Source organism: Macaca nemestrina, chromosome 13 (assembly GCF_043159975.1).
Source record: "Macaca nemestrina isolate mMacNem1 chromosome 13, mMacNem.hap1, whole genome shotgun sequence".
NCBI classification, from domain to species: Eukaryota; Metazoa; Chordata; class Mammalia; order Primates; family Cercopithecidae; genus Macaca; species Macaca nemestrina.
The window spans coordinates 23,806,962-23,824,351 of NC_092137.1; the positions used below are offsets into that span (position 1 = coordinate 23,806,962).

Below are 17,390 nucleotides of genomic sequence, written 5' to 3' on the forward strand. Positions count from 1 at the left end.
AGGCCGAGGCGGGTGGATCACGAGGTCAGGAGTTCGAGACCAACCTGGCCAATATGGTGAAACTGCATCTCTACTTAAAAAAATGCAAAAATTAGCCAGGCGTGGTGGCACGCACCTGTAGTACCAGCTACTCAGGAGGCTGAGGCAGGAGAATCGCTTGAAACCGGGAGGCACAGGTTGCAGTGAGCCGAGATCGCACTACTGCACTCTGACCTGGGCAACACAGTGAGACTTCATCCCAAAAAAAAAAGTGTTTTCAGATATGGAAAAGCCAAAAGAACTTGTCACTTGCAGGCCCACACTGTAAGAAACATATGCATAAAGAAACTGATACCAAATGGAAATATGAACATCTACAAAAGAATACAGAGCACCAGAAATGGTAAGTATAATAAATATTTAAGATATTTTCATTTACCTTTCTTCAAAAGTTTTTTTTTTTTTTTTTTTGAGACGGAGTCTCGTTCATCACCCAGGCTGGAGTGCAGTGGCGCGATCTCAGCTCACTGCAAGCTCCACTTCCCAGGTTCACGCCATTCTCCTGCCTCAGACTTCTAAGTAGCTGGGACTACAAGCGTCCGCCACCACGCCCGGCTAAGTTTTTGTATTTTTTTTTTTAGTAGAGACGGGGTTTCACCGTGTTAGCCAGGATGGTCTCGATCTCCTGACCTCATGATCCGCCCGCCTCAGCCTCCCAAAGTGCTGGGATTACAAGTGTGAGCCACCGCACCCGGCCTACATTTCTTCAAAAGGTTTTAAAGTTTTAAAAATAAAATGTATGAGGCCGGGCACAATGGCTCACGCCTGTAATCCCAGTACTTTGGTAGGCCAAGGCAGGCAGATCACTTGAGCTCAGGAGCTCAAGACCCTGTCACTACTAAAAATACAAAAATTAGCCGGGCATGGAGGCGTACACCTGTAATTCCAGCTACACAGGAGGCTCAGGCAGGAGAATCGCTTAAACCCAGGAGATGGAGATTGCAGTGAGCCGAGACTGCGCCAATGCACTCCAGCCTGGGTGCCACAGCAAGACTCTGTCTCAAAAAATAAAAATGTATGACAATAGCACAAACCTCAGGAGAAGAAAAATGCAAGTATACTATTTCAAGGTTCCCATATTGTATATGAAATGGTCTATCATCAATTAAAGGTAGATGGTTACAAGTTAAAGACATATACCATAAACTCTAAAGTTACTACAAAAATAATAAACAGTAATGGCTAATAAGCCAGCAATGGAAACAAACTGGAATCATAAAAAATACTCAACTAATCCAAAAGAAGGTGGAACAATAGGAAAAGGGAAACAAGAATCAGATAGCCTAATAGAAAATCATCTAGATGATAAATTTAAACCTAACCATATCAACGATCACAATAAATGTGTAAGTGTCCATTTTGAAGGAAACGGTATTTTCATTGTGTTGATTGTAGTTATGGCTTCACAAGTACATATGTATGTTAAAGTCTTCCAAGTTTTACTCTTTATCAATGTCAGTATTGTGTACATATGTATCATATATATTTCATGTCAATTATACCTCAATAAAGCTCTTTTTAAAAATCAATAGCAAAATTGAGACTCTAAAAAAAAACTTTCAAAGTTTCAAAGTGTTTTTTAAAAAGGCAAAAAAGAAACAGAAAAAGAGCAGACACAAATAGAAAATGTAAATGCAATGATCCCCAATTCAAATATATTAATAATTACATTAAACACTGACTAAACAAATTAAAACTAAGAGACAGTGCAATTAAGAAAATAAGACCCAACTTTATACAGTCTATGAACAAGACAGGTTGAAAGCAAGTTAATGGCAAAAAATATACCACACAAACAGCATGAAGTCTAGAATAGGTGAATTACTATCTGATAAAAATAGATTTCAAAATTAAGTGCATTATGAGATAAACATGGACATTTCATAATACAGGAAAGCAACATCAACATAAAGACGCAATAAATGTGTATGAAACTAATATAGAATTTCAAAATATATGAGACAAAAACTGGCAGAATTAAAGGGACAAAGAAACAATTCATCATAGCTGGACATTTTAACATACTTGTCTCTGCAATCAATAGAATTAGACCAAAACATCTGTAAGAACACAGAAGAGGCCAGGCGCAGTGGCTCAGGCCTGTAATCCCAGCACTTTGGGAGGTCGAGTCAGGCAGATCACTTGAAGTCAGGAGTTCAAGACCAGCCTGGCCAACAGGGTGAAACCTCATCTCTACAAAACTACAAAAATTAGCTGGGCATGGTGGTGCATGCCTGTAATCCCAGCTACTCAGGAGGCTGAGGCAGGAGAATCACTTGAACCTGGGAGATGGAGGTTGCAGTGAGCCAGACAGAGCCACTGCACTCGAGCCTGGGCGACAGAGTGAGACTCTATCTCAAAAAAACAAAAAAAACAAAAAACAAACAAGGAAAAAAACCCACAAAAGAGTCTGCATGACACTATTAACACCTTGTCTTATTTTATAATTATAGAAACTATGCTATAAATAGCAGAATACAAAATTCACAGGACACACTGGGACACAAAAGAGAATGCAATAAATTTAAAAATGATTTTAATACAAAAAAAATTAGCCAGGCATGGTGGCATGCACCTGTAGTCCCAGCTACTCAGGAGGCTGAGGCAGGAGACTAGCATGAACCCGGGAGGCGGAGCTTACAGTGAGCTGAGATCATGCCACTGCACTCCAGCCTGGGCGACAGAGCGAGACTGTCTCAAGAAAAAAAAAAAAGAAAAGACTTTTTAAGAGTTATGATCTCTAGATCACAATAAAACTAAACTAGAATAACAATAAAATAATCAGGAAAAATAACCACAGCTATTTGTATATTAAATACACATCTAAATTAAATACACAATGATTGCGTCAAAGAAAAAATGACAAGAGAAACTGGAAATTATTTTGAACTGAATGACAGTGAATACATGTCAAAAACTGTGGGATATAGCTAAAGCATTGCTTAGAGGGAAATTTTACAGGTTTCAATGCCTATATTAGAAAAAAAGAAAAGTTTCAATCAATTCCTAAGCTTCCATCTTAATCTGAAAAAGGGAGTTAAATTAAAAATAAACAAAAGACTTGGAAGACCTGAAATACGTATTGCTATATAAAAGAAGCCAATGTGAAAAAACTACATACTGTTTGATTCCAACTATATGACATTGTGGAAAAGGCAAAATTATGGAGATAGTAAAAAGATCAGTGGTTGCTGGGGAGAGAGGGATGGCTCTGCAGGGCACAAGAGAAGGAGGGATGAATGAATAGATAGAGCACAAAGGATTTGGGGGAAGCGAAAATATTTTGCATGATACTGTAAGAGCCGATACATGTCATTACACATTTGTTGAAACCCTAAAACTGCCTGCTATGAGTGGAATGTTTCTATTCCCCTAAAATTCATACATTGAAACCTAATCACCAAAGTAATGTTGTTAAGAGGTATTAAGAGTTAAGAGCTAAGGTGTTAAGAGTGTTAAGAGGTGGAACCTTTGGAAGGTAATTAGGTCATAAGGGCAAAACTCTCATAAAGAGGATTCCTGCCTTCATAAAAGAGACCTGAAAAAGCTAGCTGGTCTTTTCTACCATTTAAGGACACAAGAGAAGTCATCAGAACCAGAAAGCAGGTCCTCACCAGACACTAAATCTGCTGGCACCCTGATCTTGGACATCCCAGCCTCCAGAAATATGACAAATAATGTTCTGCTATTTCTAAGCTACCTAGTTTATAGAGATTTTTTGTTTTCCGAGACAGGGTCTCACTCTGTCACCTAGGCTGTAGTGCAGTGGCACGATCATGGCTCACTGCAGCCTTGACCTCCCCAGGCTCAAGTAATCCTCTCACCTCAGCCTCCCAAGTAGCTGGGACCAGAAGCACACCACACCCTACTAATTTTTGTACTTTTAGTAGAGACAGGGTTTCACCATGTTGCTCAGGCTGGTCTCAAACTGCTGAGCTCAAGAGATCCACTGTCCTTGGCCTCCCAAAGTGTTGGAACTACAGGTGTGAGCCACTGTGCCCAGTAATGAATAGTCTATTTTTAAGACCGTTTGTTAGAGTAGTTTAGGTTAACAGCCGAATTGAGAAGGAAATACAGAGAAATATAGAGACTTTTCATATGCCCCCCGCCTGCCCCTTGATATGTATACACATGCCTCAACAAAGTGGTGCACTTATTTCAACTGATGAACCTACAATGACACATCACAATCTGCAAAGTCCACAGTTTACATTAAGGTTCATGCTTGATGGTAAGGTTCTGTGAGTCTGGACAAAGATATAATGACATGGATTCACTCTTACAATATAACACAGACTATTTTCACTGCCCTAAAAATCTTTTATACTCTGCCTATAAGTCTTCCTCAGTCTACTAATTTTTAAAAAAATAAGGAAAAAGGTAGTATAAAATTGGAAACAAAAATAATAGTGGAAAATCTATGAAAACAGAAGCTGTCTCTTTGGGAGGGAAAGGACCAATAAAATTGATAATCCTCTAGCCAGAATAATCAAGGAAAAAAAAAAAAGGAGGGCCGGGTGTGGTGGCTCAAGTCTGTAATCCCAGCACTTTGGGAGGCCGAGGCGGGCGGATCATGAGGTCAGGAGCTCGAGACCATCCTGGCTAACATGGTGAAACCCCGTCTCTACTAAAAATACAAAAAAATTAGCTGGGCGTGGTGGCGGGCGCCTATAGTCCCAGCTACTCAGGAGGCTGAGGCAGGAGAATGGTGTGAACCTGGGAGGCGGAGCTTGCAGTGAGCCGAGATTGTGCCACTGCACTCCAGCCTGGGTGACAGAGCAAGACTCTGTCTCAAAAAAAAAAAAAAAAAAAAAAAAAAAAAGGAGAAAACACACAGGTTATCACCATCAGGAATGAAAAGAATATTACCACAGACTATTTAGGCATTAAGGAAATAACAGAATAGTAGGAAAAAATGTATATAAATTTCATGACTTAGGTGAAATGAACAAATTCCTTTAAAGATAAACTACCAAACTACCAAAACTGACCTAAGTGAAAATAGAAAACTTGAACAGCCCTGGATCAACTGAAGAAATTTAACTTGTAATCAAAAACCTTTCCATAAAGAAAACTCCATGCCCAGGTATTTTCACTGGTGACTTCTCTCAAATACTTAAGAAATGAATAATATCAAACTTACACAAACACTTTCAGAAAATATACAAAGACAGAATGCCATCTCATCTAATTTTTTTAAAAGACAGGGTCTCATTATGTTGCCCAGGCTACTCTTGCACTCCTAGACTCAAGAGATCCTGCTGCCTCAGCCTCTCAAAGTGGTGGAATTACAGGCATGCACCATCACACCCAGTGTATATCTCGTCTAATATACATCAAAATTACCTGATTCCAAAACCAGATGCAGATATTTTAAGAGTAATTACAGATCAAAATCTCATTAATGTGGATAATATACTTTTTATAATAGCAAGTTGAATCCAATAATTTTTTAGAAAGACAATATATTATGAGCAAGTGGGGTTTATTCTAAGAATACAAAGTTAGTTGTGATTCAGGCCAGGCGCAGTGGCTCACACTTGTAATCCCAGCACTTTGGGAGGCCAAGGCAGGTGGCTCACCTGAGGTCAGGAGTTCAACACAAGCCTAATCAACATGGTGAAACTCTGTCTCTACTAAAAACACAAAAATTAGCTGGGCATGGTGGCAGGCGCCTGTAATCCCAGGTACTCAGGAGGCTGAGACAAGAGAATCGCTTGAACCCAGGGGGTGGAGGTTGCAGTGAGCCAAGATCACGTCATTGCACTCCAGCATGGGTGACAGAGTGAGACTCCATCTCCAAAAAACCAAAAAACAAAAAATTCTAAAATTCAATCAAAATAATGTTCTACCTTAATAGAACACAGGAGAAATGCCATATGATCAATTCAAAAGAGACAGAAAAAAAGTATATGTATGTTACAAAGTTCAGTACTCTATCCCAGTAAAATAAACTCTCACAGCAAACTAGGAATGTAGTGGAAATCCCTCAATGTAATAAAGGGCATTGATGAAAAACTTAGTCAAAATCACATTCAACGGTAAAAGTCTCAATGTTTTATAGCCAATGAAGAAACCAGGCAGTTATATCCATTATCACCATTATTATTTAACTCTGAATTCTAGCCAAAGTAAGAAGACATAGATTGGAAAGGAAGAAGTAAAAGTATCTTTATGTGCAGATAAGGTATATGTATAAAACCGTAAGGAAACCACAAAATAGCTAACAGAACTAACAAATGAATTTAGTAAGGTTGTGGAAACAAAGTCTATAAACTCAATTGTATTTTTATAAATCAGCAGTAATCAATTAGAAAATAAATTTTCTTTTAAAACTCCATTCACATTAAATGAACAATAAAGTATTTAGGGATGCATTAGATAAAAGATGCCTAAGATCCTTAGGCAAAAAACCACAAGACACAGGAAAAGGAAATTAAAGAATACCTAAATAAATGAACAGAATTACCATGTTCATAGACTGAAAGACGAATAAGGATGCAATTCTTCCCAAATAGATCGAAGGACTAAATGCAATCCCAAATAAATCCCAACAGTCTTTTCTAAAGAAACTGACAAGAGGCTTTAGAAATGTATATGGAAAGATAATAGATGACTACAACAATTTTGAAAAAGAACAAGGTTGGAAGACTTACATTAAAACGAACTAATGTAATGCAACATTAATCAAGACAGTGGTATAAGGATACACCTGTGGATCAATGGCATCAACTAACAAATCTAGGAATAGACACACATTTATATGGTCAATTTTTGACAAAGACGTGCCAAGAAGTTTAACAAAGTAAACTCTTCAATATATGGTTCTGGAACAAATGAGTATCTGTATAAAAAAACAGACTGGGCGTGGTGGCTCACACCTGTAATATCAGCACTTTGGGAGGCTGAGGCAGGAGAATCACCTGAGGTCAGGAGTTGAAGACCAGCCTGGCTAACATGGTGAAAGATCATCTCTACTAAAAACACAAAAATTCGTCAGGCGTGGTGGCACACACCTGTAATCCCAGCTACTCAGGAGGCTGAGGCACAATAATTGCTTGAACCTGGGAGGTGGAGGCTGCAGTGAGCTGAGATCGCACGACTGCACTCCAGCTTGGGCGACAGAGTGACACTCCATCTCAAAGAAAAAAAAAAAAGGCCGGGCACGGTGGGTCATGCATGTAATCACAGCACTTTGGGAGGCCGAGGCGGGCAGATCATGAGGTCAGGAGATCGAGACCATTCTGGCTAACACAGTGAAAACGTGTCTCTACTAAAAAATACAAAAAAATTAGCCGGGCATGGTGGCAGGCACCTGTAGTCCCAGCTACTCCAGAGGCTAAGGCAGAAGAATGTCGTGAACCCAGGAGGCGGAGCAAGCAGTGAGAGCATTTCCTTTGAGCCGAGATAGCGCCACTACACTCCAGCCTGGGCGACAGAGCGAGACTCTGTCTCAAAAAAAAAAAAAAAAAAAAGAATATCTGTATAAAAAAATAAACTTCAGTCCACACCTTAAACTATCTACAAAAATTAACTCAAACATTCACCTATCATTGATACACAAACTTAAAATGAATCATTAACTTAAATATTAAGAGCTAACACTGGCCGGGCATGGTGGCTCACGCCTGTAAGCCCAGCACTTTGGGAGGCCGAGGTGGGTGGATCACCTGAGGTCAGGAGTTCTAGACCAGCCTGGCCAACATGGTGAAACCCTATCTCTACTAAAAATACAAAAATTAGCCAGGTGTGGTGGCAAGCACCTGTAATCCCAGCTACTCAGGAAGCCGAGGCAGGAGAATGGCTTGAACCTGGGAGGTGGAGGTTGCAATGAGCCAAGATCATGCCATCGCACTCCAGATGGGGGACAAGAGCGAGACTTCATCTCAAAAAAAAAAAAAAAAAGGCTAACACTATTAATATTTTCAAAGACAATATCCAATAAAAATTATTGCCACACTTATTTAGGCAATTTTTCTCAAGCAGAACACAAAAGGCACAGATATATTTTTTAAATCTACATGGTGGCTTTATCAAAATTAAAATCCTTGACTCTTCAAAAGTCCTAACTAAGCAAACAAAGATACAAAGCACGACACTGGAAAAAAATTTCAAAACAAAGACTGGGCCAGGGGTGGTGTCTCATGCCTGTAATCCCGGCACTTTGGGAGGCCAAGGCAGGCGGATCACTTGAGGTCAGGAGTTCAACACCAGTCTGATCAACATGGCAAAACCCTGTCTCTACTAAAAATACAAAATTAGCCGGGCATGGTGGCGCATGCCTGTAATCCCAGCTACTCGGGAGGCTGAGCCAGGAGAATCGCTTCAACCTGGGGCATGGAGGTTGCAGTGAGCCGAGATTGCACCACTGCACTCCAACAGGGCAAAAGAGCAAGACTCTGTCTCAAAAAAAAAAAAAATACAAGGACAACAAGACACACAATCTAATTTCTGGTCTCAAAAAGTGGGGCAAAAGATTTTAACAGACATTTCACAAATGAAAATATATACACGGGCAATAAACACAAAGATGTTCAATATCACTGGATGAATATTAAAGCTTAATATTATCTGTATTACTATTAATGCAAATTAAATCCATTACTGTACACCCACTAGGATGGCTAAAGTTAAAGACAGTTAACAACATCAATTGTTGGCAAGGATGAGGAACAACTCAAATTATCATACATTTTAGGAAAATAAAAATGGTAAAACCACTTTGGAAAACAATACAGTGTTACCTTACAAACTTAAACACCCATTTACCATAGGCTCCAGAAATTCCTCTCTTAGGGATTTACTCAACAGAAAAGAAAACATGTCCACACAAAAACTTGTAAAGATGCTTTGAGAGGCCAAGATGGAGGGCTCGCTTGAGACTAGGTGTCAGAAATCAACCAGGGCAACATAGCGAGACTCCATCTCTACAAAAAATACAAAAATTAGCCAGGTGGGGTAATGCATGCCTGTAGTTCTAGCTACTCAGGAGGCTGAGGCAGTAGGATCACTTGGGCCTAGAAGTTTGAGGTTACAGTGAGGTATGATCACACCATTGCACTCCAGCCCAGGTAAAAGAACGAGACCCAGTCTCTTAAAAACGCTTGGGGCACAGCGGCTCATGCCTGTAATCCCAGCACTTCGGGAGCCTGAGGCGGGTGGATCACAACGTCAGGAGTTCGCGACCAGCCTGGCCAATATGGTGAAACCCCGTCTCTACTAAAAATACAAAAAATTCACCAGGCATGGTGGCGTGTGCCTGTAATCCCAGCTACTTGGGAGGCTGAGACAGGAGAACTGCTTGAACTCGGGAGGCGGAGGTTGCAGTGAGCCGAGATTGCGCCACTGCACTCTAGCCTGGGTGACAGAGTGAGACTCCGTCTCAAAAAAAAAAAACAAAAAAAACAAAAAAACTTCAGACCAGAATTATTTCAATTTGGGATCTTTTTCAGATTTTGGAATATTTGCATTATATTTACCAGTGGAGCTTCCCAAATCCCAAAATCCAAAACTGAAAAAGCTTCAATGAGCATTTCCTTTGAGTGTCATGTGAGCATTCAGAAAGTTTCAAATGTTGGAACATTTCAGATTTCAGATTTTTGGATTTAGGATGCCCAACCTATAGTAGCATTATCATAATAGCTAAAAATAAAAGCAAAACAAATCTCCCATCAGATGGTACATTGAAAAATAGAGGTATACACACACACATATACATTAAGGAATACTACTGAGGAGTGAAGAAGAATAAAATATTAGCATACATGACATGGAGGCCAGGCACAGTAGCTCACACCTATAACCCCAGCACTTTGAGAGGCTGAAGTGGGCGGATCATTTGAGGTCAGGAGTTCAAGACCAGCCTGGTCAACATGGTGAAACCCATCTCTACTAAAAATACGAAAATTAGCCGGGCGTGGTGGTGGGTGCCTATAGTCCCAGCTACTCAGTAGGCTGAGGCAGGAGAATCACTTGAGCCCAGGAGGCAGAGGTTGCAGTGATCAAGCCACCGCACTCCAGCCTGGGTGACACAGTGAGACTCCATCTCAAAAAAAAAAAAAAAAAAAAAAAAAAAAAAAGCATACATGACACGGAGAAATGTATTTTTTTTCTTTTGAGACGGAGTCTCGCTCTGTCACCCAGGCTGGAGTGCAGTGGTGCAATCTCGGCTCACTGCAAGCTACGCCTCCCAGGTTCATACCATTCTCCTGCCTCAACCTCCCGAGTAGCTGGGGCTACAGGCGCCTGCCACCATGCCCGGCTAATTTTTTGTATTTTTAGTAGAGACGGAGTTTCACTGTGTTAGCCAGGATGGTCTTGATCTCCTGACCTCGTGATCCGCCCACCTAGGCCTCCCAAAGTGCTGGGATTACAAGTGTGAGCCACCACGCCCATGTATGGAGAAATTTCAAAGCATTATGCTACTGCCACGCACAGTGGCTCAGGCATATAATCCCAGCACTTTGGGAGGCGGAGGCAGGCAGATCACTTCAGGCCAGGAGTTAAAGACCAGCCTGGCCAATATGGCGAAACCCCACCTCTACTAAAAACACAAAAATTAGTCAGACGTGGCAGCACATGCCTGTAATCCCAGCTGCTTGGGAGGCTGAGGAACCAGAATCACTTGAACCCAGGAGGTGGAGGTTGCAGTGAGCCACGACTGTGCCACTGCACTCCAGCCTGGGTGACAGGGTGAGACTGTGTCTCCAAAAACACCCAAAAAATTATGCTAAATTAGGATCAGACAACTTTTTCTGTAAAAGGTCAGATAGGCTGGACACAGTGGCTCATGCCTGTAATCTCAGCACTTCAGGAGGCTGATTGAGGAGGATGGTTTGAGGACAGGAGTTCAAAACCAGCCTAGGCAAGAGAGTAAGACCTCGTCTCTAAAATAAATTAAAAAAAAAAAAATTAAAAGCCCACATAGTAAATGTTTTAAACTTTGCAAGGCATTCGGTCTCTCTCTCACAGCTGCTCAACTCTACTCTTGTAGCACAAAAGAAACCACATACAATGCTTAAGGAATGAACATGGTTGTATTCCAATATAACTTCATTTACCAAAACACACCGAGGCCTGAATTTGGCTCACAGGCTGTGGTGTGCTGACCCCTGTACTAAGAGAAAGAAGTAGTCCTCACAGACACAGATTATGTCTTAAATTTCTTTGTAAGCCTCACAGCACTTAGCTAAGGGCTAAGGCTAACTGCCAAGTCAATGGGTAAAAAAGAACTCAAGATAATCAGATAAGGAAAAATTACCTGTGGATCTGATCTTGTCTGCTAGAGCGAACTGGAGCTAATCCATCTATTTCATCAAAAAATATTATAGAAGGTCTCATCAAATATGCCTAGTAAAAAGAAAACAAATGATATTTATTATATTTGTTTTCATTTTTAAAATTTATTATATTTTCTTAATAGGTAATAAAAGCAAATGGTACAACGTGCAGCAAGTATGAAGGAATATATAGCAAAGAGGAAATCTTACCACCCAGTCTCCAACAACCATGTCTCCCCCAGTAAGCAACCACTGTTTTCAGTTTGTTTATTCTTCCATACATACTTATACACAAACCAAAGTGTATTTTTTAAACACACATGATAGCACACTATACACATTCTTTTTATTTATTTATTTTAGGTTTTATTTTTGTTTTTTGGGTTTTTTTTTTTTTTGAGACAGTCTTTCTCTGTCGCCCAGGCTAGAGTACAGTGGTGTAATCTTGGCTCCCTGTGACCTCCGCCTCCCAGGTTCAAGTGATTCTCCTGCCTCAGCCTCCCGAGTAGCTGGGATTACAGGCATGCCCCAGCATACCTGGCTAATTTTTGTATTTTTAGTAGAGATGGGGTTTCATCATGTTGGCCAGGCTGGTCTCAAACACCTGACCTCAGGTAATCCACCCACTTCAGCCTCCCAAAGTGCTGAGATTACAGGCGTGAACCACCGCACTCAGCCTACATATTCTTTTTATATAACAATGTATGTTAAGTAATTTCCATATAAGTACATAAAGACCTGTCTCATTTTTTTTTTTTTTTCTTTCCTCCAGACAGGGTCTTACTCTGTCACCCAGGTTTGAGTTCAGTGGAATGATCACAGCTCACTACAACCTCAAATGCAAGCAATCCTCTTGCTTCAGCCTCCAGAGTACCTGGGACTACAGGCAGGGACCAACATGCCCAGCTAATTTTTAAATATTTGGAGAGATGGGTTTTCGCTATGTTGCCCAGGATGGTCTCAAACTCTTGGGCTCAAGTGACCCACCTCGGCCTGCCAATGTGCTGGGATTATAGGCCTGAGATACTGCGCGCAGCCTGCCTCATTCTTTTTCAACAGCTACATGATGTCCCACTGTATGGATATGCCATAGTTAAACCTGTCCCCTTCTTATGGATACTTAGGCTATTTTCAATATTTTCCTATTAGCAACAATATTGTAATAAACAATAGTAAAGAAGTAACTGTATTTACCATTTCATATGAGTATAAACATATTAATATAATAAATCCTAAAAGTAGAACTACTGGCTCAGAAGGCATGTGTCATTTCTAATCTGGTTAGATATTTGCAAACTGCCATCCACTGAAGTACCATTTTACCCTCTAACCAGCAATACTTAAGGGTGCTCACCAGCAATGTATTATCAAACTTACTGACCTTTGCTAATTTTTTAGGATAAAGAATGCTACCTCATTTTATTTTCAGTTCTTATTTACAAGATGAATATGTTATATATCCATAAAAGTCATTTATATTGCTTTTCCTATGTTGCCCATCACTTCACAAGACCACTAGTCTTTTGCTTAGTGAGTTCTAGAAGCTATTTATTTATTTATTTATTTTTAATTTTTGAGACAGGGTCTCACTCTCTTACCCAGGCTGGAGTGCAGTGATGTAATCACATCTTACCTCAGCCTCCACCCGCTAGCTCAATCAATTCTCCCGCCTCAGCCTCCTAAGTAGCTAGGACTACAGGTCCATGCCAACACACCTGGCTAATTTCTGTATTTTTATAGAGACAGGGTTTCACCATGTTGCCCAGGCTTATTTATTTATTTTAAAGGTGAATGCTCTGTCTGTAAAAGGAAATGCAAATATTTTTCTGAAAAGAGTATCATTAATCTTTTGAATTAGTATTGCCATGGTTTGAGTTTGTCCCCTCCAAAACTCATGTTGAAATTTAATTGCCGGCCAGGCCTGGTGGCTCATGCCTGTAATCCCAGCACTTTGGGAGGTCGAGGCAGGCAGATCACTTGAGGTCAGGAGTTCGAGACCAGCCTGGCCAATATGGTGAAACCCCGTCTCTACTAAAAACACAAAAATGAGCCAAGCCTGGAGGTAGGCACCTGTAATCCCAGCTACTCGGGAGGCTGAGGCATGAGAATTGCTTGAACCCAGGAGGCAGAAGTTCCAGTCAGCCGAGATTGTGCCACTGCACTCCAGCCTGGGTGACAGAGCGAGACTCAGTCTCAAAAAAAAAAAAAGAAACAAAGAAAGAAAGAAAGAAATTTAATTGCCATTGTGATGGGTACTGGGAGGTAGGACCTTTAAAAATTATGTAGATCTTGAGACCTCCACCCTCATGAACGGACTAATGTGGCTGACATCAAAGGAGTAGATTCATTATTGTGAGAGTGGGTTCGCCCCCATCTTGTGCATTCTCTCTCTCTCTCTCTCTTTGCCCTTCCGCTATGTGATGCTGTCTTCTGTCATGTTATGACACAGCAAGGCACTGACCAGATGCCTTGATATTGGACTTCCTTGTCTCCAGAACTATGAGTCAATAAATTACTGTTCATTCTAAATTACACAGTCTGTGATCTTCTAACAGCACAAAACAAAAGTAGGTATTTTGTTGCCAAGCAGAATCTTAAAATTTTTTTTATGTGCTAGATCTTTCCTTACATAGTTAGACCTCCCTACTCTGAGATTATAAACAAAATTCTCCCATGTTTTCATCTGGTACATTTACAGTGTCATTTTTCTCACTTAAGTATTAGATCTAGAAAGAATTTGATTTAAGGTGAATGAATATTAGATAACAAATGAGAAGTTTTTATCATATAATTTACTCAAATTTATGTGGCTTATGTTTCAAAATTAAAGCAAACTTTCAGTTCACAGGAAGGTCAGTTTGCTAAGGAAGAGATACGAATTTTCCATTTCTCCTGACTAATTGCACTAAACTTTAATGTTTCCTAATAATTTGAAATGAAAGACAATTCAGGCTGGGCATGGTAGCTCATGCCTGTAATCCCAGCACTTTGGGAAACCAAGGCAGGTGGATCACCTGAGGTCAGGAGTTCCAGACTAGCCTGGCCAACATGGTGAAACCCCGTCTGTACTAAAAATACAAAAATTAGCTAGGCATGGTGGCGCATGCTACGTAATCCCAGCTACGTGGGAGGCTGAGGCAGGAGAATCACTTGAACCCAGGAGGCAGAGGTTGCAGTGAGCCAAGATCGCGCCATTGCACTCCAGCCCGGGCAACAAGAGTGAAACTCTGTCTCAAAAAAAAAAAGATAATTCAATCACAAGATGGGGGTTTTGGGGGAAAAAAGTTTAAGGAACTGGAATTATGGCCCATTGCAATGGCTCACACCTGTAATCCCAGTGCTTTAGGAGTGTTGATCATTATTTTTATATACATGAAAACATGAAACAAACAGCTGGCTTTGTTTTTTTTTGTTTGTTTGTTTGTTTTTTATAGCTACACCCTCACAGAATTGCAAAAAGGAGGTAGGGCATATTACTTCAAATATTTTGTGTCCTCTCAGTGAAATCTCATAATAGTCTAGTAAGATAGGTATTCTTTCTACCATTGCACAAAAAAGGCCACTAAAGATTAAATGTTTTGATTTACTTAATGTTATATTCAATGGTAAAGATAAATATAAACATTTCTGTGACACAGAAGGCCACTCTCTTAGCCAATACACGGTAGTGCCTTCATTTCACTTCGTGCATAGACCATATCCTTAACTTAGGAATGCAGAATCTTTCATTAAAAAAAAAAATCAGGAATACCAGCAATTTTCTTAAAAAATAAAGCAAACATTTCGACTATTCCTACCCACCAAGAAAACTACGAAACAGAAATAAAATAAATTTAGACAAAAGGAGTAGTATGATTTATGCTATGGTTTTAAATAAAACCAAGAGGTATCCCTAGTCCCAGTATGAAATGACTAAAAAGTATAACTTTAAAATTTTTAAATTAATTCACTGAGTAATATGCCAGCATTGCCAAGCCAATTTTTCCTTCATCTATAAATGTTTATTTTTTATTGTTTAATTATTAATGAATTCTCTTGAAGCATTCAGACTGCATGTTTGACTTGCCATTAGACACTGGACACTTTCAAGGTAAAAATCTTACTTACTCCTTTTTCTAAATCCATTACCTAGCAGTTTTTGATACTATTAATAATTTTAAAATAGTATTGGGCCAGACACAGAGGCTCATGCCTATAATCCCAACACTTTGGGAGGCCAAGGCGGGAGGATGGCTTAAGGCCAGGAGTTCAAGACCAGCCTAGGCAATAACTTGAGACCCTGTCTTTCCAAAAAGTTAAAAATTAGGCAAGTGTGGCAGTGCACACCTGTAGTTCTACCTAGAGAGGCCAAAGCCAGAAGATCACTTGAGCCCAGGAGTTTGAGGTTGCAGTGACCTATAATCACATCCCTGCACTCTAGCCTGGGTGGCAAAGCGCAACCCTTTCAAAAAAAAAAAGTGAAGTACTTTAGCAATTACAAAGGACTTTCACACACACCATCTTAGTAATGGGTGCTCAATGCTTGAAGTTATTTTTTATTTCATATGTATTTCCTCAGACATAATCAAATATATGCTGCATTGCCAAATATGAATGGCATCCTTCACTAACTCAATCAATCAAAAGTGAATTTATATAGGGACTGATTTTTAATTTTTTTTTTTTTTTTGAGAGACAGAGTCTCACTCTATCGCCCAGACTGTAGTACAGTGGTGTCATAATTGCTCACTGCGGCCTTGAACTCCTGGTCTCATGCAATCCATTTGCCGTGGCCTCTTAAAACATTGGGATTACAGGTGTGAGTCACTGTGCCCAGCTGGAATAATTCTTAAAACGTATAGGAAATAACATCTTTAAAGTTTTTGTTACAAATAAATAGTAGACATAGTCTACATGATATTTATTGACCTTACTCTGCCTTTTAAAAGCATTCACTCATGTCTGAATTCTTGTAGTACCGTATTTACAACTCATGAAAATAACACACTGCTTTGTGAGATTTCCTGCACAGACACTTAGGTTTTTATGCCTGTTGTAGTTCCTCAATTGGATTATAATCTAGCAATATATATGTTACATCCTGTGTTCTCTAAAGCACCTAACTTGGTATTATATACCCGGTAGGGACCTCAATAAATGTTTTATGAGCCATCATAAATATTCAAAAGTATCAGTGAAACTGCCATCAAATACTTCTAAGGCATACAATCACAGATTACTGATCCTAAATATAACATATTGGATGGAAAATATGCTTCCTCGTAAACAGTCTGTATATGCAGATTAAATGTATTAAACATTCTGAAGAAAATATTCTCAGCAGGCAGACTGCTTAAGCCCAGGAGTTCGAGACCAGCCTGGCCAACGTGGTGAAACCCCACCTCTATAAAAAATACAAAAATTAGCCAGGCATGGTGACACACACTTGTAATTCAGGCTACTGGGGTAGGGACTGATGCAGGAGAATTGCCAGAGCCCTGGATGTCGAGACTATAGTGAGACGAGATCACACTATTGTACTGACTCCAGCCTGGGTAAAAGAGAGAGGCCCTGTCTCTAAAAAGAAAAAAAGAAAGAAAAGAACAGAACAGAATAGGAAAGACTCTTGAATTAGATAATTTCTCTTACCTGATCAAAAAGAAGCCTAAGTTGCCTTTCAGATTCACCAACCCACTTGCTCAAACAATCTGCTCCTTTTCGCATAAAAAAAGCCACTTTTTTGTCTCCTTGGCTGCATTCATTAGCTAATGCTCTGGCAACCAAGGTTTTACCTGTGCCAGGAGGGCCATAAAACAAACAGCCCCTAGAAGAATAAAAAAAAATTTAAAAATCAAGAAGTGTAAATTATATTATCAATGCTGATAACCAATTTCTAAAAATGTCCCTCCCTCCCATAAAATTTTGTATTGAAGTATAATTATTAGACATTGATATAGTTTTTTCCAGTATATAGACAAAAGTTTTACTTTGCTAAGTCCTTAAATCACCAAGCTTTGGCAGACAAGAAATAAAGTACAGAGTAATTTGGCAAGATATACAGAAATTTTAAATGTGTTTCCCTATGACCCAGAA

At 39.8% G+C, this 17,390-nt stretch overlaps 1 protein-coding gene across 4 annotated transcripts in view; it reads right to left on the reverse strand.

The window, feature by feature from the left end:
- LOC105479837 (ATPase family AAA domain containing 2B) overlaps positions 1–17,390 on the reverse strand; it is a 175,392-nt gene that overhangs the window by 97,787 nt on the left and 60,215 nt on the right. For all 4 annotated transcript variants that reach the window (XM_011738169.3, XM_011738168.3, XM_011738166.3 and 1 more), the window contains 2 exons: positions 16,947–17,121; positions 11,300–11,388 (listed from right to left, as the gene is read on the reverse strand). In XM_011738169.3, coding sequence (XP_011736471.2) covers positions 11,300–11,388; positions 16,947–17,121 — 264 coding nt within the window. The remainder of the gene's footprint in view (positions 1–11,299; positions 11,389–16,946; positions 17,122–17,390) is intronic.